General features: G+C 35.3%; 3 protein-coding genes across 3 annotated transcripts; 2 read left to right on the forward strand and 1 right to left on the reverse strand.

Moving 5' to 3' along the window:
- Positions 1 to 408: 408 nt before the first annotated feature.
- On the forward strand, positions 409 to 16,528 carry LOC104886526 (hypothetical protein). Its single transcript, XM_010670972.3, has 11 exons — positions 409 to 862; positions 3,975 to 4,042; positions 6,193 to 6,266; positions 7,140 to 7,204; positions 7,298 to 7,428; positions 8,147 to 8,317; positions 11,169 to 11,355; positions 11,598 to 11,677; positions 13,324 to 13,375; positions 15,740 to 15,821; positions 15,928 to 16,528. Exons 1-11 carry the CDS (start codon positions 613 to 615, stop codon positions 16,238 to 16,240), a joined length of 1,473 nt encoding a protein of 490 aa, XP_010669274.1. The 5' UTR covers positions 409 to 612; the 3' UTR covers positions 16,241 to 16,528.
- Positions 16,529 to 16,858: 330 nt separating this feature from the next.
- On the reverse strand, positions 16,859 to 17,843 carry LOC104886527 (AT-hook motif nuclear-localized protein 16). Its single transcript, XM_010670974.4, has one exon. The coding sequence runs from the start codon at positions 17,841 to 17,843 to the stop codon at positions 17,070 to 17,072; it is 774 nt and encodes a 257-aa protein (XP_010669276.3). The 3' UTR covers positions 16,859 to 17,069.
- Positions 17,844 to 20,806: 2,963 nt separating this feature from the next.
- LOC104886528 (uncharacterized) lies at positions 20,807 to 23,003 on the forward strand. The gene is made up of 2 exons (XM_010670975.4): positions 20,807 to 22,682; positions 22,772 to 23,003. The coding sequence occupies exons 1-2, from the start codon at positions 21,827 to 21,829 to the stop codon at positions 22,783 to 22,785; spliced, it is 870 nt and encodes a 289-aa protein (XP_010669277.2). The 5' UTR covers positions 20,807 to 21,826; the 3' UTR covers positions 22,786 to 23,003.
- Positions 23,004 to 26,160: the final 3,157 nt, after the last annotated feature.

Genomic DNA, 26,160 nt, shown 5'->3' on the forward strand with positions numbered 1-26,160 from the left:
TATAATCTTCACTATTTAATACGATCTAGTTCTACTGGTCTTATTCTATCATCCTTTATTCATCTGAAGTAGGATCACAATCCTAGCAATATTGATTCTAATGAATTAGTTATTTTCCCTCTCCAAACATTTTCAACCATTAATTTAGAAAACGGACCATCCAAAAAAGGATCCCAAATTCGCAACTCCTTGCACATCTCCTTTTTCTCATTTCATTCTACATCTATCCTCTCCTAAATCCTTGTACCAATACTATAACTCAATGTTTCAAATTAAGAAAATGGAGGAAACAATTATCAAAAATAGAAGATTACCAATAAGAATTTAAAATAAATATTATGCACTTTATAGCCTATGGCCCTATACCACAACCTCACAAAATCACCAACGGGCAACAAATCTTAAACCACCCCCTTCCAAATATCCCCTCCAAAAGAAAAATAAAAGACCAAACAATTTTTAAAAAAATCCAAACTCATCTAATTTTTCTCTCTCATCCAAAAACCGTTGTTGTGAAATGTACTTGTGTTTCCACAGTTGTCGTTGTGGTTAAACAACAGTTCCTTTCCTCTCCAACACAAATTTCTCCACATTTTCTCTCTCCTCCCAACAATGGCGTCCACCTCTTCCCGGCGAACTCCCGGCGCCGGCGGAAAAATTGTCAAGAATCGGAGAGTTCAGCACTCTCCCTATTCTCGACCTCCGCCTTCTCCTCCGCGTTCCGACGACGTCGAAAACCCTAATTGGCTTTCTGGTTTGATTTATCCTGCTAAAGCCATTGCAACTGGTGCTGGAAAGATTCTTTCCTTTTTCGGCAATGATTATTCGTCTTCTTCTTCTTCCTCCGCCGAAGATTCTTCTGGTAATTATTTTTCCTTTTTATTTTGAATTTTTTCGAATTTTTGTGTGTGATTTTGATCATTGTTTGAGGATTAATGGAAACGGAGGTAAGAATGTGGAATTTTTTTGCTCTAGTTGATGTCGTTTGTGGTTTTTTTCCCGGGAAAAAGTGGAAGAATTTGTAAATCTTGATTTTGGCGATGAATTGTACATTTCAAATGTGACTAGAATGATTGCGTTGATGATATTTGGAGAGTTTGATATTATGTTGCATATTGCTTGAATCTTTGTTGCTGCTGTTGTATAAATGAATAAACTAGGACTTTTTCGTCGTTATTGTATCATATTGTGGTTGGAAGTAGTTATGAGTCTTCTTATATTAGGACTTTCATTGGATTATTATGTAGGATGTATGTTGGCAGTTGGCATTCTGTTGTTTAAATGGCAAATGAGTGTATTTAGACATTTTAGTGAAGTTGTCTGGTTGTTATAAGAACCTAAGTGAATTAGTCTAGTCTGTTTCTTGAAGTTAGATTTGGCAAGTTGACATTAGTGAAAACGAGTCGCTTGGCTGTGTAGGTGTGTGGTTTTTCTCTAGATAAGGAAAACTATATGAGGCGTGTTCGGTAAGAACTACTGAGGTAGTAGGTAGAGGTTTGACTAAGTCGAAGATTTAGTGATGTGGAGAGTAGTGTTGAAAAGAGTGAGGTTTTAGAATGTCAAAATTTATAAATATTATATTGGGATTGACCTTCTAGAACAGCGAATGAAGTGCCATAGTTTGCAACCTTAGGCCTGTTGGAGGTGAAGTTTGACATATCTATGTATATATGGAGGAGTCATCGGTAAAATGGCTTCCCTTGGCCCTTGCACATCATCTGCTTGAGTTTATGATGAAGAAGCAAGGTTCTGAGTTAAGTTGTTGATGTTTCTTCTGACAAGTTTTTCTATTATGGAAGAGCAGAGATCCTAGAGTTCCAACAAGATGCTATACTCCATGTTTCTGTTTACTCATTGTATATTCATGAGAATTGTGGGTTTTGTGATGCAATTTGGATATCTAACCATGGCAAGGTCAACCTTCAACCCGACTCTGATGCTGTATCCAAAACACTACAACCTTACTCTGAGTATTCCAATGCCTCCAACTTTGATCCAACTAGCCTTGTAACCTGAAAAATACCTTTCTCATTTCTTTTGCCATGATCGTAAACCTCCAATTTATAACCATTTAAAGTTTCAAGGGAAAACTACAAATTATGCTATCAAATTCCAACTAGTGGCTTATATAAGTTTACAACTAAACCATTCTCAAAACACCTCATTTATACAAATTTTGTGTACGATTAGGAGAATTGAAGCATAAAAGTTTAATCTTTGTAACCCAAACTGGATACTCTGATGATTTTAGAGTCACATGCTTCAAATTTACACTCCTATACTAGAGTAAAAATGTGAAATGAAGGTGCTACAGGTCTTTGTCTTCTTTATTGTGTGTTTTGATATTGTGGCTTGATGTCTTGGTATCGATGCATATAGAAAAAGGGATGACAATAGGAGTTAGAGGCGTAAGAGAGTGCAATAGAATGAGGGAAGAGATTAAGATTTCTTGTTTCTAATTGTCCTAGTGAGAGGTGAGACAGTTAATAGTGAAAAGAAATCTGTGATACATCATACAATGTGTGGAGGCAGACTCAAGCTAGACCCTGCTCAAAGTCTGATTTCAGCCTGGCTCCTAGTTGAAATCAAACTTTTTACCGGACTCGGATCTGATTTGTTTTTCAGACTGGCTGGACCTGGATCAAATCGGGTTCAATTGCCATTCTTATCAATGAGTGTCACGATTCACAAGGAGTCTGGCGAGTTTATGGTGCCTTTTATATAAATGATACTCTGTCTGGCTGTCTGTTAAATATAAATCTTATAAAGTTTTGGTAGATAAGTTGAGGACAGTAAAATTTTTAAAGAAAAAAAAGTAACTTGACTACAATATCCTTCTATTACCTCTGTCAAATTTTGATAAGAGGGGAGAATATGGGTAAATTACTTTAATGATTCATTGATTTTCTAAATTAATTCACAGCCATAAAGGCAGAAAAGAAAGTCCTTAAACAACCTTGCTTTTAGAGGAGTAGATATTGTGTGTGCTTGTTAATAATCGTTATAAACAGATTATTCTGGTATATAGTATTTTCCAATAAGCTTCAGAATATTCCTAGGTACCTTCTTTTTGATGTTGGTCATTCAGAGTTAGATGCTTTTTATTGTAGTGCTAGAGCAGTAACGTTACAATGGTTTATAATAAATCTGAAGTTTTCAGTCTGTGTAGCTTCATCATAGTTCGAAAATACGGTTTCGGTTGCGGTTGCGGAAACAGTAACGGATTCATTGGAACGGAACGGATACGTTTATCGCGAACCGCATCGCGGCTGTCACGGACGAGTCTGATTTAGTATTGAAACTGTTACCGTTTCCGCAAGTTGTTCTGCGTGAGATGCTTCCACAAGTTGATGGCTTGTCACCTTGTGCTTCTTTTAGAAGAGTGTGGGTTATCTAATTCTGGATTCATGTTACTTCCATAGTATTCTAATCAGGGAAAAAAAACACGGTTGCGGGAACAGTCGCGTTGTCGCAGGAACGACTTATAACGGGAAATAGAACGTTTCGCGGCCGACGCGGCGTGAATTTTTTTAAAAATTCACATTAATATGTTTTAACCTTATTTGTATTTGTTTAGTTTATAAAGCATTATTACAACATAATATAATCAAATCTAATAGAATATTATGCTTCCTCAACTACATAATTAATCGTTAAAAATAAAAGCGTTCTAACGTGGCAAGTTCGCGTTACGGAACGTACAATGCGGCGAGAAGTATGTGAATTTCATTATGGCGTTCTGTAACGGGATTTCGCAGAACGGCAAATTCAAAATTCCTTACAGAATGGGAGAGTTTTAATTCCCTGATTCTAATGCATATTAGCTAAGTATGAGCTATATCTGTAAGTTTTGTGCTTATCGCTGCTGCAGTTACCATTTTGGGAGCTATCTTCCTTTCTATTTGCAATTTGCATCAGCCAGTAGTATGAATTTCTTCTGAAGCTTGTTAATAATGAAGTTTGTTTGATTTCAGAAAATGATGATGGTCATGAGGAGATTCAGAATGGTATGTCGTTTCAAGAAGATGATCACTTTGATAAGGTAAAGATGCTGCATCCAAACCCTGTAGATTTTGCTTGTCAGAAGCTGTTGATTACTTTGATTTGGTCACTTATTTTAATATCAAGGCTGTGACATTGTTTTTGCTGTTGTTGACTCGTCGTGTGAGAATATGTAGGTTTTGATTTTGCTTGCTTTCATGTCTAATATTTCTTTTTACCGTTATGCTGTATTAAATTTTATCCAGATTACGACCTAGCTTCTTGATTTGGCATGTATCTCTATGGTGATTGATTGGTATACCAACCTTCCTTCGTGTTTTTTCGAGTCAGTCTTATTATGGTGCTATTTTCTAGTTATCTATTTGCCGCTGCCTTTAATTTTAAAGGTTGATGGTTGGTTGATGCTATTCGCTTTATGCATGATGATTAGCTCCATTGCATGTAAACGGAGACAAGATTGTGGGAGCTTTTTGTTATGTTGCTATTATCTAGTAATCTAAGAAATTTAGCTTTTTTTCATAAGTTACAAATGGGGAGCACTTGAGACGTCCCTCATTGTGCCTGTAGTTGTTAAAATCTTGACTTAGATCTCATATATGATCTTGACAAATGCAGTCTATTTAGATTATAAGTAGGATTCTACTGTTTTTAGGATTTAATGATACTATCTAAGCTGAAATGATTAGAATTGTAGGATCTTGATGTGATTCTACTTGTGTATGGTCTTAGGATCCATTAATCTTATCTTACATTACGATTTGAGAGGACAAGTTATTCTTGTTCTTTTGTTCGTGGTAGTTTTTAATGGTTTAATATTTAATTCTCGTCTTATTTCTCACAGCTTCATATACTTGTATATATCTAATTCATCTTATCATTGCAATTAAAGATTATAGTATGAGTTTGTTGTAAGCCATTCATATAATCTCATTGCTAAGTTTTTATGACAGAATTGGCAATGAGTTCATTCCTTTAGTTGGACCTGTTTTGACTATACCCTAATGTAAAAGAATGGGTCTAATTCTTTTAAGACTCTATGGGTCCTTGTATGCCATGTGGTTTCAATCTAGGCATTCTCCGGTAAGGTATAGCTTCGGGTGTTATGTTTTAGAAATAGACTATCCTCGATAGATTTGCACTTAGATTGTTAAAAAAGACACTGAAGCTTATGTTGAACCCTACGCACAACATAAAATAAAATGTTGTCATTTGGTGTTCACCGATTTTAGACCTCACCTCTTCTCTCTTTCTCAATTCTCACCAAGTCACCATCAAAGAGGCCAACCATTGCCGAAGCTATGTGTACTAGGCTTTTCATATTCCAAATGTATGCATCGATAAGACTCTGAAATGTAATGCAACAATGGACTAGGATGTTTTGTGTGGCTAGTAGCTTTTTTAGTTTATTGCTTTGCCAATGTTGGTTATACACTAGATTCGTTTGCGCATTATGTACTTGTCGATAAAGAAATTGAATATTGGCAAGTGAAGGACCTATTTGGGATCTATTTTAGATCTCGACTTGCTAAACCTGATGGGTATGGGTAAGGGTCTTAGATTCTATGGGTTCGGAACCTACCCAGATTCGTTCCTAATCAGATTCAAAAGTCAATTTCCCAACTAATCACAAATTGATGCTTTTAGTACTTTGAACAATAATGTTCATTATTTCCTTCTATATTAGACTATCACTATTAATTTCTTTGGCAAACATGTGCATACCGTAATTTACCTCTACATAGGGTTTAGCTTTGCAACTAGAATTAGTTTTAATACCTATTTGCTAATACCCTTACTCACCAGTCACAAGTTTCAACTTGACAATGTTAATGATCTTGTAATAAGCTGGATGATGTTTTAAGATGCACCTTGTGCAAAAATCTAATAGCATTACCCATTATTCAATGACTTTTATTTGGCACGCTATGTTTCTATATAAATTTGATTTAGGCACAACATATACAAATCAAATTTAGGTTGACCGAAGCTTTATGGGTTTTGTGGCTTTGGAGTTGCCTATAGGATGCCTTGCTTACTCAGAGCTATGGTGTGCATTTGAGACTTGAGTGTACAGATTAGACTGTCCTCTATTTTCTTTTTCTTTTTACCTTTCATGTTTGAGTTTTGGCAACATGTGATGCTACAGAAAATGATAGCTGATGTGTTCAATACTTCAATCTGAATCCATAGGTGCTATCACCATCCAGCAAGAGTGATACTAAGCATGCAATCGAAGAGTTGGTGAGCCAGGAAGCATACTCAAGGTACGAAACATCTTCTGATGTCACTTCTCTGCTCAAATGTAGTTGAACAGGTCTTTGTATTCCAAATACCCTTGATTGCTTGGTCTTGTCAGGAAGCGAATGGTCTTAGTGTGTTACTTTTGTGTGACTAAAGCAACTAATGTTTAGTGTAGAGCTTAAAATTTTTTTTGAATTGAGTTTAAGGAAGTTCACTTCATTGTTTCATTTTCTTGTATATATAAACTTTTGTATACAGACATATAATACTCAATTGGTTAGAGTTGACAACATCGGATCCTATAGCTAGACTATACTTATGTTGAAGACATGTGGTGATATACTAGTAACTAGACATGAAGTGGAATAACATCATGGTTTTATTTCTATCCCCTTCAATTTGGTTTATTCCACTAAATGCTGATAAATGAATTACACCAAATTCAATTAGTATTGGCCCTTCTTACGTGTTTTTGTGCATTTTGGCCTTACGAAATGGTGATGCTTCTCTAACAGATTAAGATGTATTGCCAGTTTATATTTTTTAAATTGATTTTTTTTTTTTTTTGCTCTCTGCCTTTATGGCCTAAATTTGCACTTTCTCTTGAGATATGTAATGTCCAACAATTGAATTCGTATAGGCTACATTGATATCTTAGAGAGCTTGGGAATAACTTATTTAATGAACTGATGCAAGTATTTACAGTATCAAACGTGTATCTGATACTGTGCAGGATTTTTCTCATCATATTGTATTCACACTAATACATTGTCATTTCTTCCATTTGATCAATTGTATAAACATTTTTATTTAGTAATTATCAGTATACTTATGTGATTTTCTCCAGTTCAATTTGGTGTTGTATGTTCATGTCTTAGATGTTTTCATCTGACCAGGAAAGAAGCAAGTGAACTGATAAAGCTTGTCAGATCTCGTATTGTGGATACCAGTGGAACTTCTGGTAAACCGCTTTTTAAGATTTCTGATTCTGATAATTAACAGCAATGTCTATTTAATTGCCTGATAGAATTTTGTTCATTTGTTTTCCTTGTAGGTGAAACAACTCCAAATGTGCGCACCACAGCGATTATGGAAGCCCGGAAATGGCTGCAGGAGAAAAGATCAGGTTCAAAGAAAACACTTGAGAATGAGCTTGATGTTTCGAATATGGCCTCACCATCCCAGGTTGGTGCCTTTCTTGTAGATACCGTCAATGTCTTACTTTCGAAATGGTTTCTACAATTTTTACTGATTTTCTAAATCAGCTTTTAATTGCTGAATTTTCTGTTCTGGGTAAAGTTGGTGGCTTCCTGTGAGCAATTTACACTAGTGTGTCTTGTATGTGTTCTTGAGCGAGTGTTTGTAGCTTTTGTTGTTGTCAAGCACTGATAGGATGTGGACTCATATTGCTTGGTATCATTGCACTTCTATTTTGGATTTTTTTTTTTTGGGGGGGGGGGGGGGAGTGCTCTAGTGGATGTCTGAAGGAGTGTATTGGAATGAGTTACTCATAATAAGATGTTTATTTATGTTTTAAGGCGTATCAGAACGAGTACCACTTTAAAATGAGCCAAAACTTCTTAAAATGATCAAAAAATGCTTAAAATAAGCAAAAAAACATAATATGAGCAATAACATTTAATGAATAAAAACATAAAATGAGGAAAAAAAACATTAAATGAGCAAAAAAATATAAAATGAGAAAAAAAAACATAAAATGAACAAAAAAACATTGCTTCTCACAGTAAGGGTGGTTCTCATATGAACCTAAATCATAACGGCTATATGCCATCTTCTTAATGTTAGAGTTTCGCAAGAGTAGGTTTGATGTGACACATACTATCTTTGAAGTATTATTCATAGTTTATGGATAACATGCTATCCCTTGTTGTAATGTATTTAGATCTCCAGAAATGAGAAGGGCTCCCCAGTGGATATGGCGAGATCATATATGCAGAATCGTCCTGCCTGGGCATCTCCGTCTTCAAAGCAAGCTGAGGTTGGATTTTCATCACCATTGGGCATACTAAATTTTAAGGATGAAACACCAAAGTCAACGTTCCGCAGTTCTGAGGTATATATTAAGTCATATAAAAACAGTTCTGCTGCTGCAAAGGAACTTTTTGTTTCATTCTAGGCGATTCCAAGAATAATTTAGTTATCCTAAATTGTTAATTATATGTTTCTCCAACAGACAAGTAGACAACCCTTTCGAAATTTGCTAATGTATTTAATCACGATCATTTGCCACTTTCACGATCATAATTTAGTTATTGCATAAGCTGAGGTTGGATTTTCATCACCATTGGGCATACTAAATTTTAAGGATGAAACACCAAAGTCAACGTTCCGCAGTTCTGAGGTATATATTAAGTCATATAAAAACAGTTCTGCTGCTGCAAAGGAACTTTTCGTTTCATTCTAGGCGATTCCAAGAATAATTTAGTTATCCTAAATTGTTAATTATATGTTTCTCCAACAGACAAGTAGACAACCCTTTCGAAATTTGCTAATGTATTTAATCACGATCATTTGCCACTTTCACGATCATAATTTAGTTATTGCATAAGCTGAGGTTGGATTTTCATCACCATTGGGCATACTAAATTTTAAGGATGAAACACCAAAGTCAACGTTCCGCAGTTCTGAGGTATATATTAAGTCATATAAAAACAGTTCTGCTGCTGCAAAGGAACTTTTTGTTTCATTCTAGGCGATTCCAAGAATAATTTAGTTATCCTAAATTGTTAATTATATGTTTCTTCAACAGACAAGTAGACAACCCTTTCGAAATTTGCTAATGTATTTAATCATTATCATTTGCCACTTTCACGGTCATATTTTTAGGATATTATTGCATAAACGTGTCTCCTCGAATGTCTTCTGAAATTAGAGGTTACCTTTGTGCTTGAGTAGAAGAGTTGTCTGTAGATGAGTTTTTGTTGTGTTTGTTATCGTTCAAGTATATTACAGTCACTGGTTATGGATCATGGATCTTTTGTGTTCTTCTCTCTTTATGTAGAAGCCAAATGCTGGGCATCCTGTGTGAACTGTCGAGGAGTGTATTATTTTGTCTCTGTAACATGGTTGAGTTTCTTTACTATGTGTTTTTGTGAAGCTTGCTTTTGTCGGGTTTTTTTTCAAGTACTCGTCATCTTGTGTTTGTACATATTGATTTCAGTTGCTGCTTTTGGTTTGCAAAATTTTGTTTCATGCTTTGTTTGCTGTGCTACTTGGAATTAGTAGAGACATCATCTATGTTTTGTAGTAGGTCATGTGTTGTTGGCCTCACAGTTTTTGACGCCTCATATCTTACACTCATTTGGTCATTGACATTTCCCCCCAGTTTTCTTGTATTTATCTTTAGTAGGATTATTCTTATCATTTGAGTCCCAAATTTTTTACACTATGCTTAAAGAAAAGGTGATGTGAACCCTATATAAGATGAGAACTCTTTTTTGGAGTTTATGTACTCCAGATTACACCATTATTGTTACATTGCTTCTCGCGATAAAAAAAATGAAATGTACATGAAGTCTTAAATTATCACAAAGAGACCTATGCTTTTGGGAAATATTTACCGGAAAAGTGCGCTGGTTACTTCTTTTTTTTAACAATCAATTATTGTATACCTGATCAAAGTGATCCTGGCCCGAAAAATGCCCGGGCTTGGGAAGATTTTTTTTGATTTGGGACGAGTTTCGGGTAACCTAAAAATAACTTTTTAGTTCAAATTTTGGCCCGACCCGATTTGTCCCGAAAAGCCCGTTGTTTTAGGCCTGAAAAGCGGGCTTTGGGCACAATTTTGGCCCGGCTCCACTAATTGGAATTTTTTTAGGCAAGGCCCGAACTTGGCCTGGCCCACCACTTGATCACCTGTAATATCATTGTGAAGCTATAGATTTGTATTCTCAATGCTCAAAATTATAAAATCTACTAGATCATCTTTGACATGAGATTAGAATGTATATCTTTCTTTAAATCCTTTAATAGAGAAATAATAGTCTTGAGCTAGTGATAGGTTAGGAGATTACTTGATTCTTCAATTTCTGATATTCATAGTCATGTAAGGCCATTCCTGGTCAACCACTAATGAAGATCTTTTGTTCAATTAGTGCCCTATCCTGCTTGCAGGCCACTGAATTTTTTCGATTAGACATGGAGCTGGTATATTAACTGTCATGGTTATATTAGAATGGGTCATCTAATACATAAAACAAATGCAATGTACCCCAATCTGGTAAATACTTCATAGGTTACCTTCCTAGTTCATTTTTTTCCTGTTTTCCTGGTTGTTTTTACTTCACATAGCAGATAGCTGCATTCATGCTGTGTCAGAAGTCAGAAAATAACAAAAAAGGAAGGTAAATTAACTTCCGTAGTGTTTGAAAAGCCATAGAATTGATAAGATTTTGTCAGAGTTTATGGCAAAATCAGTTGTGTCCTGTGGACTATGTGTTGCTGTCTTGAAAATCTGCTGGCGTTCCATTTTATAATTTTATTGTTTTTACTTCTACATCGAACTTCCCGACTATTGACAAGTCCCAGTTCTACAGTTATCTTGCATAGAGCTTAAGTTTTAAAACAACACAATTGCTATCTATGTTATATAGAAAGGCAAAAGGCTTTTTTAGCTGGATAATTTTTCCCTTCCAAGAAAGCCCTTGACAACTTTTATCTTGATATCTTTTTTTTTTTCCTTTCAAAAACAGTTCCTTTAAAAGGAAAAATAGTTTTTCCTTTGTTAAGATTTAATTTCTACAATCAATTAACCTTCTTTAATATTTCTTCATTTTTGTTTATTTTTTGTATATTGCACAAGCCTTACGTGTGATTCCAAGCTTGTACAGATAGTACTGAAGTCCCAGTTAGTAACATATATTATATCCTAATCTGTTGCTTTATGGCCTATTCTGTTCATGCAGGTAAAGAAAAGTTCTTTTACTTCTGGTTCATTTAATTTATTAGATGAAATTCGAAGAGTACGCTCTAAGGCTACAGAAGAATTATTAGCTGCTGCACCATTGACAAAGACCATTCGATCTTCATTCTCTCCTGAAAGAAATATGCCTCAAGATTCCTTGATGAATAAAGGAGTCACAGAGGGAGCAGGTCAGTTGCGTAACTTGCAATTGCTGGCATCTGAATGATTACTGAAGTGTAGACACAAGAACTAGCTGCTAAAATCTGTTAAAAGTGTAATGTTCAGTTTTCAATCATGTACCATACTGGAAATTTATTTTTCAGACTATAAAAACTGATGAGGGGATTTGAAGTAAAGCGACGTGCTTACTCAGGTTGCAATTAGAGAGTTCAATCTCAATCTCAATATAATTTTCAACTCCATTTTTCAGGCCCTGCAGAGTCTAAACATGATCGGCAAGAAAATGTTTTGCCAGATGCTGCAGAGAGTACCCCTTTTAGAGTTTCTCAGGTGTGTTCTTGTTAGAACAGTGACTTCTTTGTTTGTGTGTGCATGTATTGCGGGGTTGGGTTGGTGCTTGATAGATCTATACAAGGGATCATATTGGGTTTTTAGTTTCCTAATGCAAACAGAATATTAGAATTTGACATTCCACAATATCTGAAAATGTTAAATTTAACTTTGCTTTAAGAGTGATTATAATTATAGAAATAATATATTATTTATGATATGGCCATAGAAAAAAAATGAAACTCGAATGTCACTATACATGTGGCTAAGGTAATCCTAAAAACCTTGTAGTTATGTGACCAGATGAGGGTGACCCCTTGGGAGTTACTCAGGTGTGTGCTTGATAGAACGGTGACTTATTGTTTGTGTGTGCGTGTTTGTGGGGTTGGGCGGGTGTTTAATAGATCTATATGAGGGATCATATTGGGTTTTTATCTTCCTATTAATCGAATATTAAATTCCGACATTTCACAATGTCTGAGAAGGTTAATTTAACTTTGCTTTTAGAGTGACTATATTTATGGAAATATTATTTTTCTTTATGATGCGGAAATAGAAAAATGAAACTCCAAAGCCACTACACATGTGGCTAAGATACTCTTGAAAACCCTATAGTTATGTTACCAGATCGTCAGTCTCTGCTCAGTGATGCCAGGGACACTACTCCTAAAGGGAAATTTTACAACATTGGAAGACACAGACTCCTAAAAACCCTTGTATGCCTCCAACTATAGCACACAATAGAAAAATAAACTAAGCTATAGCCCCTTTTGCTCACCTTTACTCGCAAGTCTTACTCGATATTGGTATCAGGTGAAACTTGATACACCTCAACCACATTAAAGAAGTGCATACCCCATAAAAAGAAGCCAACTTCTTGTGTAAAAGTGGTACCGGTTGTTGTAGAATGGATGGACTAGATTGAAATTCGGTACGTTCCAAATCCAGTCTGAAATATTTTTGCTTGAAAATATTGAGTTCTAATCTAGTCTAAACTTTTAATAAGTCTAGTCCAGGCAGATTTTCTTAAAATCAAATCCAGTCCACACATTTTTTGTTAGTTCCAGATTCAACCCAAATTATAATATGGAAACTTGATTTTTTTTTGTAGGTCATATCAAAGCTTCTTTCATAATAAAACTAAGAACCTGTATTTTCTGGATTATTGTTAAAGCAAAAAAACGAACACAGTCTAAACTAATAACATCACTGCATAAGTTCTAAGTAATTCAGAACTTTTAAAACAACTTTTGGACTTAAGTTTGGACTCGAAAAGGTAGAGTTGTGACAAGACGAGTCCAGTCCAAAACAATTTGGACTCAGAAATTTGAGTTGAAATCCAGTCTATACTCCATATCTTTCCGGTCCATTACAGTCCGATATGTTTGGACTAGACTATGGACTTTTTCCGGTCCACTTACACACCCCAACTAGTACCATGCTTTTCGTTCTTGGAATTTGAATCATGTACATGGGGAAACATTATTTTAGGAGACTCATTTTAGAAGGTAAACTTGGTCATTTTAGGAGATTCCAGATGGTAATAATATTCCTTTCTTTGGACTTTCCAGATGGAAGCTCAGTTCTATAATAAATATCTAGCTATGGTTGATTATGGCTAATGTTCTTAAAATTGTGTCCTATAGGATGGCGATGCTGTTTTATCTAAGGAGCACCACGAGTCCCAGGAAGCAGCTGGTAATACTTTTTCTTTTTGATGTATTTTTTACTAGTCAGTAGAATGTAACGCTGTTGAAACAGAAGGAAGGACATATAGGATGGGAACATGCATTGTTTTTTCTTTCTTTTCCTTGGTATATTAAAGGATCGGGAAAGAAAGTATCTTGATTTTTTGGCATCTGGCTGCTTATTTTGTCCTCTAGATGTGACGAGTTTCATATTTGGGATTAAAATACTGTCATACTGATATGCTTGGTAGTAGATTAGGCTCATTGCGTGAAACCCATCCATCAAAGACAAAATTATTGATAGGTTCATTGGCTGCTTATTTTCTTCCTCTTTTCCTCCCTGTTTTTTCTGATTCCACCAAATTCTGAGGGGAAATATTTGATGGGAGGTTTTTGAATTTTTCTCAATGAACATAGGAAAGTGGTGCTTTTTTTGGAAAATACCTTCTTAATTTTTCTCACTGAACATAGGGAAGTGGTGCTTTTTTTGGAAAATACCTTCTTTCCTACCAATTACTTTCAAAGGAAAAAGACTGTAGCCTCTGAATATTATTGATTGTGTGACATCTTATTGTACTATTTTTGTCTTTGGAGCTGTCCAGTGCACCATAACTGTCAGGCTGATCCTAAGTTAAGCTCAGTTTAAATATATATTTCAATGTATATGACTTTTTAGCTCAGGCAAAGCTGTGTTGCATGTCTGATTCCTACTTTACAACTTAACTTGGCAGAGTAGGCATAGATTCTGATGCAGTGATGCATATTTTTTTTTGTCTAGCTGCTAATAAAATAAAACGTGGCTATCCTATTTCTTTCCATTTCTTTGATTATTATGATTCTAAGGCAAAATATTTTCTTTTAACAAAGTAATTTGATTGCCAGCTTTTCTTTGCAAGTCGTAAGAACAATATTACATAGACACCCAGGTTGTTAACCTTATACAAAAGGGGTGCTAGGATATCATAGGCGTCTCAGATGCTCACAAGTCACCAAACAAAAAGCCTGTAGGCAAAACCATTATCCATACATGCATTTACTTTTCTTGGTGGTGCAACAAGGAAGCGACATAATTTGATTCTAAGTTGAAAGCATAGTACTGTTCTTGAAGACATGATTGCATTCTCTAGTCACGAGATTCACTTACTCTTACTGTCTTATTTAGAATTTCTTCTTGATGAAGCTTCTTTCTGGCTGTTTATTGTCATTTCCAAACTTTTATTTACAAGCAAGCTAGTTATTTCCAACATATACTACAATGGTTCTTCTCAGCACAAAATAATGGTAGGAAAAGTATGGAGAATTGGTTGAGAGAAAAAGCTTTTATCTGAAGTCGTGTGATGTATTTTTCTCCCTTCTTCCTCTCCTCTCCTAGATATATGCAGTTTCTCTGTCGAACTTGTCTCTATTTGAATTTTGTTTGGTTTCTCAAAGATAATTTTCGGTATGGCTTTCCACTCTTTTAGTTTCTATACTCTTATCTAGCTGCATCCTGGTCTCCGTATCGGTGCACCATCATGTGATATTAGCTTTCAGTTTATATGAGGAACTTCATGTTTATAACATTAATATGAGATCATTTGACACATTGATGGTAGACCTGTCAAATGGGTCTGTCAGGTTCCAGGTCAGTATAATGTCGGTTCCATGTTTGGTCAATTTCGGTTCTATTTTCACGTCAGTTGCTTGAGTGAGGTTTATAAGGTTTAAAAGTTGTTTATAAGACCCTAAGTTTTGAGGCAGGTATAGGTTCAGTTTTCTATTTGACCTAATAACTGCCAGGTCAAGTTGGCTGTAGCTTGCAACTTATGTCTCCTGCACCTTAGATTTATTAACCTGATATTAGGAGTATGTAGGAAGAAGACTCCTTAGAGATGAGATCAGCAAATTACAGGAATTTCCAAATCTCGATTGTCCTATCGAAAGTTGTTTACAAGACCCTAAGTTTCAGTCAGGTATTGGTTCAGTTTTTTATTTGACTCCTTAGAGATGAGATCAGCAAATTACAGGACTTTGCAAATCTCGACTGTCCTATCAAAAGTAGTGGCTGTCTGTCAAGCACTAAGAAGGGATTTTCCCATTAAAATATAGGTCTGATAATCGAGGATGTATCTAATCGTGACAGGCGTCACAAGCATTGGATGTTGACATTGCGATACTATGCTCTGGAAGTAGACAAGTTTATGGGAATTTGAATATTTTTGGGAAGTGGAAAGGGTTGAGATTTTCTTAGAGTTTCCTCATTGTTTTATTGTAATCTCGGCTTTTACAAGCTCCTTCCAGTATTTAAACTTCTTTCACTAGCCTCACTCAAATAGTTTTGCTAAGTATTATGTCCCATCATCAGTTAACGCTCTTTGTACGTTTTATGTGTTAGAGTTGAAGCATAACAGTATTAATGAAGTGAAGCAGTTGAAGAACATCACAGCAGAAAATGGTTTCGGGTGTTCTGCATCTGGGTAACTGACATATTACTTGTTCAATTTTTTGGGATAAACTCATTCTTCTGTTAAAAAAAGGAATAATAAGGAATCTCATCATCTTCATACCTCATCTTCTGGGCAGTTTGGCTGAAGGACAGGACACACATGAAGCACGTCCATCTGAAGGAGAAGATGGAAATATGGTTGATTCAAGCCAAGGAGGCCGCGATATTCATATGGAGAACTTAAAACCTCAAGAGGAGCCAGCTACAGACATCACAACTGATACTGTGATTAATGGGTCGCAGAATAGCTCTAGCATGCAGCAGGAAGAACTATCGCAAAGTTTCAGTCAACCAGTTGCAGAAGATGTCCCATCACCCAAAGTGAAGGACACGCAGAAGGAGAGAAAATCAAGGGGATACACTCGGAGAGGCAGGGGAAGGGGTAAATGAATTGCTCACTTAACACTGTAACTCCAGTTGTATCATGTTCTGTATTCTAGTGTAGAATTAATCTTAACACAGGTAGATCATATGTTAGGGTTTGAACTTTGAAGTAGTCCTTTGCATTTATCAGCCTTCAATCAGTCTAATCATGATGATTTTAGGCTCCGTGTAGTTGGTAGTGTATGGCAGTAGAAGTGAATACAATACGTGATGGTTTGTGTAGCTATTTATGGGATAAATTCCCACTGATTTATTTCTTAATTATTATTAGTTTAACATTTGGCAGTTTGATTATGATCCTCTGTTTTTTTTTTTTTTTTTTTTTGTTTTTTTGCTGCTGTCTACTCTTCCCTCAATGTCATATTGGTAAGACCTAAAAGACAAGGCTAATATTTCTGAAATGGCTCAAAATGGAAACTCGAAAAGACGTTTCCATTTTTGCCATTTTTCAAAACAAACATGACTAGTATAATTGTAAAATTCCTTATGAAACTTATATCATATGAACTTCAAATTAAGTTTTTAAACATCTATTTCTGTAATAAAGTATTGCATAACATTACAAAAAGAAATTGACAATTTAAAAATGTAGATCAAAATAAATCTGCCAAGATAAGTGATTTATATGTTCAATTAAAGTTAATAATTGCAGAATACGCTCTCAATAATTATGTCAATTGTAAAGTGTTGAATGCATAATACAAGTTATATAGGTAGAATGAAGTGAATTACTTTAGTGTATAAACTACTTGAAGAGATTGTTCCAAGAAGAAGATATGAAGCAAATGTTTTGTTAAAAGTAATAGTAACAGTAACAGCCCTTTATGCCTATTTCTCATGTCTTTGCCAGTGTTGTTCTACCAGATGCCCAAGAGTAAACTTCAGGAGGCAAAGCCCTACCATTAGCCATATAGTTCTGGGGAACACCACATATATCAGACACATCAATATGCTGGTAGTGATGGCGACGATTATTCTGATAACATTGGTTCTGAGCTGCAACTTCGTTATCCTCCTCACAAACAGGTAAACGATCAAAAGAAGCATTCATAAAAGTAGCAGCCATAATAACCACAGGACCTGAGGCAATGAGGGCACCTACTACTCCCCCACCCACAACCTGCCCCTGTGGACCTGCCAAGTAAACTGTAAGACCTGTGATTCCTGGTGGTGCAACTGGCGGTGGAAGTATCGATCCAAGAAGCGAGAGTATTTCAAATCGACCATGAAGAGTCACTATGGCATTGGGTCCTGAGGAAGCAGGGTGCCTTAGAGTGACATTGGTTACATAACCTGTACCACTTAGTATGCATACTCCTTTCTGCTTCTTCCTAGCAAAAGTGACTAGACTTTCATTAACATCACATCCTGAACTTACCTCCATGGCATGGGCAGTTAGTGTGTTTGGGCTCTCCCGTGTGATAATGATTGGTGGTTTAGGCTTGTTTTTCGATCCAGCAGGTCGGCCACGAGGCCTTCTAATAGGCTCTCCATGCCCATCACTTAGAGGGGCTGTCAAGGGCATCATTTTTTGTAGTTTCTGGTGGTTTTGATCTTTGATGCCATTTGATTCAACTGAGTGTAAGGTCATGTCTATGCTTCCTGCCATGCCAAAAATTTCAAACTTATGTAAAGTATTATAAGAAAGTAATGGGTGGAATGGAGAAGTTTAATTTTGGGGGGTTTAAGTACAACAATTATTGGGATATATTAAGCATGATTAAGGATTAGGAGAGAATTAAGTTTCACCAAACTTAATTCTCATGTCCATTGTGTTTTCCAACAATCTTCACTTAAAAATCCTTATTAGGAATGCAATGGGCAAGTTGTGTACATGTTTGATACTAAATTTGGCATTAAGTTATGTTTTTTAACATTTAGTTAGAATCATCATAATAACATAACACTCTTAATGCATGAACAATGGAGGGGAGGTTTAGTTCTTTAAATGCCTTCTGTCCTCCCATAATAGGCGCACCTCTAAATATGGAAAACCTTCCGACTCCTCTTTGCTGTGAATAAATTGTTCAATAAATATAAATACAAAACTCTGTTATTCCTAACAGCTTCATTTAATTTGTTTAACAATTTTATTTAATATTTACAGATAAATATATAAACACAAAGATTTATAACGAAATACTCCATTTGTTGCCATGTGTTCTTATTTTGACTTTTTTTCCTCTCTAAAAAAGATTTTTATAGGAAGAAATGAAGTATTATAACAACGGTCATATTTAATGATAATTTATAAATAGAACTCAATATTGATATTTTTTTATTGCATTTTTTTCTTATATCAAATAATGTCCGACAAAATTGAAACTTTTTTCAGCTTTTTGTTTCAATTAAACCACATAATATTTCTAAAACTTATATAGCTACTAATCTATTGAATTGCATGAAAATATTTCAAACTTCAATATTACATAGGAACTATTATGTGTTTGGTTTTGAAGAAAATATATTGAATTAATTTTAATTTTCTGGAAAATATAGATGAATAAAAAAGTGGAAACAACTTTCATATACTATGACAACCAAGTTGTATCCCAAACGTTTCAAGATACTTGAGAACAAAATCCTAAACTATGAATTTCCACCTTTACTTTGACACACTGGAACGATTTATCGAAAGAACAAAATCCTTATTTGCTTATACCCAATTTCTCATGCCAAGTCATAATATGTCCTAATCTGAGACAAGTCCAAACAAGATTATTTATTCAAAAGTGTCAACTTGACCCAAATACATTTATCAATTACGCTACTAATTCATTCATTTTACAAATTATTTTAAATACAAATGACTACATGAGGTAACCCGAAGTACTTGCTAGTTGCTATGATATGAATGTAAATGTTTTGATGGCGTCTTGTGTAACATGTAACATCATAACATATAATGTAATAAAACCTCACACGTATATAACAATATTGAAGGAATATGTCCTTATACATTCCGGCAATTACTAAATATAAAAAGGAATTATTGTAGAGATAATAAATTACATTAGTTTAATAATCACGTTTACTTGCTAGAGAATAAAGGTTGGTTAGTGGGACAATATTGATTGAACCTACAACTAAGTTAACCTAATCGTAAGAGGTCACACATTGTAGTAACTAATTGAAATAAGGAAACCGACCAATAGGAGAAATTAGGGTTAGGTTAGGTCTCTCTCTAAACCTATTCTCCTACTATTATAAAAGGTTATAATAGGAGAGCGAAATAAAGCGTTCCGTTTGTCAGTAACTTTCAAACTGAAAAAGAGAGAGAAAACCCTAATAAAGCAAGAGAGTGAAACGTGGGAATTCAATTGGTGCTCGAGGACTAAGTAGCGGGACATCAATTGCTGTTATTTGATATCTAGTGCTTGCAATCCGGAGGAAAACACGCTACAAAGGTTGTACACAGTTTTGCCTCTTGCATAATATTTTATGATCATGTATTCATGTGCTATTTTGATTATTTTCATTCAAGCAAGGAAGAGATTTTATCATGGATTAATTTGCATAATTAATATAGTGATATTAATTGATTGGAAATTGTTAAAAATTGTTTTTAATTTATAATGGTCGTCAAATTTCTCCTTCGGAAATCTTAAAAAGATGGTTGTTTACTGTTTCAAAGAATTTGATTTTAATTGTCTTTTTGTGTTAGATTAAACACAAAAATTTCGTTTCAAAATAATGAAAATTTCTTTTGATGAATCTGATTCATGGTAATCCCCAAGTGCCCACTAATAATTGAACCACAAATCATAAAATCTTGAGGAGTACTATGTACCATCAGCCACGGTGGTTGAGGTGGTGGTGTATTAAAAAGGAGCGAAACAAAGTGCCGGCGTGCGGTGGCCGTATGGTTGATGATTCATCCCCACTGCCATGGCAGATCTTCAAGTTGTTAGCGTGATTTTGTGGCCATCTCTTCAACTTGTTGAAGATGATGATGATTGATGATTTTGTGGCAAATCTTCAGGAGGGAAGCCGAAAGTATCGGCAGATTTGGGTTTTTTCAATCATGCAAATTAAAATTTAATTTGATTATTCCCATATATAAAAATTATTAAAAAAAAACGGTCTAATTTTAATATAAAAAATGGATTAAACTAGTCACCGAAAGAAATTAATCTAGTCACTATTGCTAGTTCTCTTTTTAATATTGGGTTTACTATTGCCTAATTTTAATTTAAAATAGGCGGTCTCTTACCAGACAAACTCATTTCCATAATAGGTCCTAATTGTATTAAAATAAGGGAGTTTCATAGAGTTAGCTTGCTACTTAAATGGTTAAGTACTATAACTAAGGGCCTGTTCTCCCCAGCTTATTTTCAGTTCAGTTCAGTTCAATTCAGTTCAATTCAGTTCAGTTCAGATCAGACCAGTTCAGTTCAGTTCAGCTCTTGATAATACTTTTACTCTCACATATCACTATTCATTTCAGTTCAGTTCAGTTCAATTCAGATCAGTTCAGATCAGTTCAATTCAGTTCAATTCAGTTCAGTTCAGTTCAGCTGTTTTATGCCGAAGAGAACATGCCCTAATATGGAAGCGATTTTTGCTTTAGTTTTTTCTTAAATTTGTTAACTTTAACTAACTTGGCATGTATACTTTTAATTGTTAACTTGTAAATATCATGTTTCTTTTGCTTGTTAATTGTTGATGAGTATATTTTTTGTATTTATTTTATTTGGATATTATAAATGCATGGATGCTTAATATAATATGTATGATATTATGTTTTGCATGTTATGATGAGTATGGCCCAAAACTAGGATAGAAAATACGATCTGTGCATCGTTAAATTTTATGTAAATTAAATACGATCTGCATATCGTTTGTATTTTTGTAATTTGAATTTTAGTTATTTAAATTATAAATTATAAATTATATGTAATCAAGAATGAAGTTCCATGGCGAATCAAAGATGGAGATCCATAAAGATTCAGGGAGGAATTCATGAAGATTAGTTATTCCTAGGTTTAGGGGCCATACTAGGATCAGTTTTAATTATGCTTATATTGATTTATGCGTTTAACATGTTTAAATGCTTGCTTAAGTTTATATGTGTGGTTATTTATGTTATCAGTTCCCTTTAAATTAACCGACATAGTAAACTTAGGTCCCCAACATGTAATATTGAGTTTTAATTGCTTTTCCAAACAACACCTATAACGCCTTAGATAGTGAGTAATAAATTCTGTCAAAGTAGGGCATCTCACTTTATCAGGGGATAGTAGGGTAGGTTTTTTTAAGCTTACATGTTAATGTTTGGTTAACACAAAATCATCAAAAGACAAAGTTTTGGGTTTTGAAGCTAAGAGATAGGAGTAAACAAGGAGTTGTTAACCTGTCTACCAAGAATTATAATTAGTTAGTAAGTTGTTTACTTACCTCAACTACTATAAATTGGAGACAAGGGCCAAAGTCTGTTTGATTGTAGTGGGAGGGATTTTGGTTATTTATTTATTCAATAGGGGACTTTCATTTTAAATAAAGGGTAGTAGTTAATTAAAATTTGTTTAATTGCTGCTTTCTTGATAAACATTGATTAAATCTTGCTTTATTATTCTTTTTGTTGTAGTTATCATGTCTGGTTCAAACGACAACACCTCCGATTTTAATTTGCGCTATTTACTCGAAAAAGACAAATTGAATGCAAATAACTTATTAGAATGGGAAATGGCTGTGAGACTCGTTCTCAGAGCCGAAGGACGGGAAAATGTTCTTGACAATCCTCTCCCTGAACCCCTGCTAGATACTGCTACTCCAGCTGAAAGGAGAGCAAGACAAACCATTGAGGCAAATTCTATGCAAGTAACATGTTTGATGCTTGCTTGCATGGAACCAGAATTTCAAAAACGTTTTAATGGTCTGGACGCCTATTCCATCCTCCAACAGCTGAAAACTATGTTTCAGAAGAACGCGAGGCTGGAGATGTTTGAAACTTATTGTAAGTTGATGGAGTGCAAGTTAGGCAAAGGAAAACCTGTTGGTCCGCATGTGTTCAATATGATTGGACATTTTCAGACCATGGAAAAATTGGGCTTCCTTTATCCCCCAGAACTAGCAATTGATATTGTGATCAAATCCTTGCCTGAAAATTTTCAAAATTTCCAGTTGAATTTTTATATGCAAGGAGGGGAGGCTACCTTGCAAGAGTTGCATGGTATGCTTATTCAGGCTGAAAGGAGCTTGCCAACTGAACCTAAACATAAGGATGTTCTTATGGTTAGAAAGGGCAAGCAATTCAAGAAAAAGGGGGCACCTATGAAGAAGAACAAGGGCAAGGTTGTTGCCTCTAATGATATTTCTAAGCCAAAGGTCACTCCTAAGGAAAAAGTGGCAGCACTACATGAGTGCTTCCATTGCCATAAGATTGGCCACTGGAAGAGGAACTGCCCCGAATATCTAGAAGATAAGAAGAGTGGTGCTTCAACTTCGGGTATTTATGTTATAGAGATTAACTTATCTACTTCAACTTCATGGGTATTTGATAATGCGTGTGGATCTCACATTATTTGTAATGTGCAGGCACTAAAAAGTAGAACATTGAGCAAAGGAGAAGTGGACCTCGGCGTGGGCAATGAAGCATGAGTTGCTGCTTTGGTTGTGGGAGATCTAGTCTACTTTTACCTTCTGTTTTAGTATTAGAACTGCATAATTGTTATTATGTTCCAACTATTACCAAGAATATTGTTTCGATTCCTGTTTTGGATTCGGGAGGTTTTTCATTTATAATTAAGAATAATTGTTGTTCTGCTTATTTTAATGATTTATTCTATGTCTCAGCCAAGTTATCAAATGGTTATATGTGCTAGACTTAGAAACCCACATCTATAACATAGACAGTAAGAAACATAAAACAAATTATTCAAACCCTACATACATATGGCATTGTCGATTAGGCCACATAAGTTCAAAGTGTATTGAGAAACTTTATAGAGATGTAATTCTCAAATCATTTGATTTCGAATCATTTGATACTTGTGAGTTTTGCTTGATGGGGAAAATGACAAAGTCTCGTTTCACAAGTTCAAGTGAAAGGGCCAACGACCTTTTAGCTCTCATACATACGGATGTATGCGGACCTATGAGCTCGTCGGCTAGAGGCGGGTACAATTACTTCGTTACTTTTACAGATGATGTAAGCAGATTTGGATTTGTTTACCTCATGCGACATAAGTCGGAATACTTTAAAAGATTTAAGGAGTTCTAGAATGAAGTACAAAACCAACTTGGGAAGAAAATTAAGGCATTGTGATCAGATCGTGGTGGTGAATATCTATCTCAAGAATTTGGTGATCATTTAAAGGATTGTTGAATACTTTCACAATAGAATCCACCAGGTACACCGCAGTTGAATGCGTTTCTGAAAGAAGGAATCGAACTCTACTTGATATGGTTCGATCCATGACGAGTCTTGCTGATCTTCCTATTTCATTCTGGGGATTTGCGCTTGAAATAGCGGAATTCACACTTAACAGAGCACCATCTAAAGCAGTTGAAAAGACACTATATGAAATGTGGATTGAAAACGTTCCAAAATTGTCTTTTCTAAGGATATGGGGTTGTGAAGCTTATGTAAAACGTTTACTTTCTGATAAGCTTTCACCCAAATTTGACAAATATCTCTTTGTGGGTTATCCAAAAGAGACTAAGGGATACTACTTCTACAGCCAAAGCGAAAACAAAGTATTTGTTGCTCGTAATGGTGTCTTTCTGGAAAAGGAGTTTGTTTCCAGAAAAACAAGTTGGAGAAATGTTTATTTCGAAGAAGTTCGAGATGAGCAACAAATGGATGAGGTTAACACGTCATCAGAGGCGGCCCGGCATGAAAATGCTAAGGAGACGTGTATTCAATTCACGTACCTCCTACCGTCCCACTTGGAGATGCTACATGCGAAGTCACTCAACCTAGTGAGGGAGAAACTTCTTCTGTTGTTCCCCAACGTAGGTCTAGTAGGACCATCATTCCGTCGAAGAGATATGTTGATTTCCTTTTGACTGAAAATCCTGATGAAATAACGATTTTAGAATCAAAAGAACCTACAAACTACAAAGATGTTTTGGATAGTCAAGAATCCGAAAGATGGCTTGAGCCCATGATACTGAAATGGATTCCATGTCTGAAAATCAAGTATGGGACTTGTTTGATTTGCCTGATGGGGTAAACCCATTGGATGCAAATGAATTTTCAAGTTGAAAACAGACAAGGATGGAAACATTAGTGTTTTCAAAGCAAGGTTGGTTGCGAAAGGTTTCAAGCAAATTCATGGTATTGACTCTGATGAAACCTTCTCACCAGTAGCCATGCTGAAGTCCATTAGGATAATCCTTGCGATTGTTGCCTTTCATGACTATGAAATATGGTAGATGGATTTCAAAATCGCTTTCTTGAATGGGTTCTTGAAAGAGGATGTGTACATGACACAACCTCAAGGTTTTGAAGATCTAGAAAATCCAGGGAGGGTATGCAAGCTTAAGAAGTCCATTTATGGACTAAAGCAAGCATCAAGGAGTTGGAACCACGGATTTGATGAGGCAGTCAAGAAATTTGACTTTCTTAGAAATGAAGAGGAATCTTGTGTATACAAGAAGTTAAGTAGGAGTGGTATTACTTTTCTGGTCTTGTATGTGGATGACATACTTCCCATAGGAAATGATAAAACTATGCTTGAGTCAGTCAAGGAATGGCTTAAAAATTGTTTCTCTATGAAAGACTAAGGAGAGGCAGAGTACATATTGGGAATAAAGATCTATAGAGATAGATCGAAAAGGCTAATTGGCTTAGTCAAGAAACTTATATTGATAAGGTTCTTGCCAGATTCAAGCTGAAAAACTCCAGAAGAGGTTTCATTCCCATGCAACGTGGCATTGCACATGGCAAGACTTAGTGTCCTTCGAGCCCTTATGAGGTCAAGTGTATGAGTAATGTTCCTTATGCTTCTGCAGTAGGATCCATTATGTATGCCATGATATGCACTCGACTAGATGTTGCATATGCTTTGAGTATAGGTAGTAGATACCAGTCAAATCCAGGAGATGCGCACTTGATTGCAGCGAAAAACATCCTTAAGTACTTGCGAAGGACTAATGATAATTTTTTGGCTTATGGTGGATTTGATGAGTTGGTTTTTACTAGATACACCAATGCAAGCTTCTAGAGCGACAAAGATGATTTTCGATCTCAATCTGGTTTCATATTTTGTCTCAACGGAGGAGCTGTGAGCTGGAAAAGCTCTAAGCAGAGTACCATCGCAGATTCTATAACAGAGGCTGAGTATATTGGAGCAGCAGATGCAGCAAAGGAAGCTGTTTGGATCAAAAAGTTCATTAGTGAGCTTGGTGTAGTTCCCAACATTGAGAATGGCATTGAGTTGTATTGTGACAACAATGGTGCAATTGCTTAGTCTAAGAAACCTAGATCGCATCAAAGGTCTAAACATGTGCTCCGGAAATTCCATCTTATTCGAGAAATCGTTGGAAGTGAGGATGTGAAAGCAAGCAAGGTTCATACTGAAGATAATGTAGCAGATACTCTAACTAAACCGCTTGCTCAACCTAAGCATGAGTGTCATTTAGCTCCATGGGGCTTAAGCATATGGGAGAATGGTTTTAGGTTGTTTACTTCGTGTTTACAATTGTAAAAACATTTATTATGCTTTGGATGTTTATCAATAAAAAATCGTTTCTTATATAATTGTTTGGTTTAGTATTAAATAAAATGTCCAAATAATGTGTGTTTTCAAATAGGATTATCGAAAACATTTTGATAATGGAACCCATAAAGTGAACAGAAATCATAATTTATTTGAAGTCCTTAGTCTAAATCATGAAATTGGACATAAGTGATTTATTTAATAGACTGGTGTATAATTAATTGATAGTGCATTTCCATGGACTATGGAGACATAGAAATG

This window comes from Beta vulgaris, chromosome 2 (genome assembly GCF_026745355.1).
Source record: "Beta vulgaris subsp. vulgaris cultivar EL10 chromosome 2, EL10.2, whole genome shotgun sequence".
NCBI classification, from domain to species: domain Eukaryota; kingdom Viridiplantae; phylum Streptophyta; class Magnoliopsida; order Caryophyllales; family Amaranthaceae; genus Beta; species Beta vulgaris.

Bases quoted from the DNA above. Each gene is read 5' to 3' on its own strand.
- LOC104886527 (XM_010670974.4), bottom strand. From the start codon at position 17,843: ATGGCAGGAAGCATAGACATGACCTTACACTCAGTTGAATCAAATGGC.
- LOC104886528 (XM_010670975.4), top strand. From the start codon at position 21,827: ATGTCTGGTTCAAACGACAACACCTCCGATTTTAATTTGCGCTATTTA.
- LOC104886526 (XM_010670972.3), top strand. From the start codon at position 613: ATGGCGTCCACCTCTTCCCGGCGAACTCCCGGCGCCGGCGGAAAAATT. The intron at 8,318-11,168 runs GTATATATTAAG...CTGTTCATGCAG, and splicing joins CAACGTTCCGCAGTTCTGAG to GTAAAGAAAAGTTCTTTTAC. The intron at 11,356-11,597 runs GTCAGTTGCGTA...TCCATTTTTCAG, and splicing joins AGGAGTCACAGAGGGAGCAG to GCCCTGCAGAGTCTAAACAT.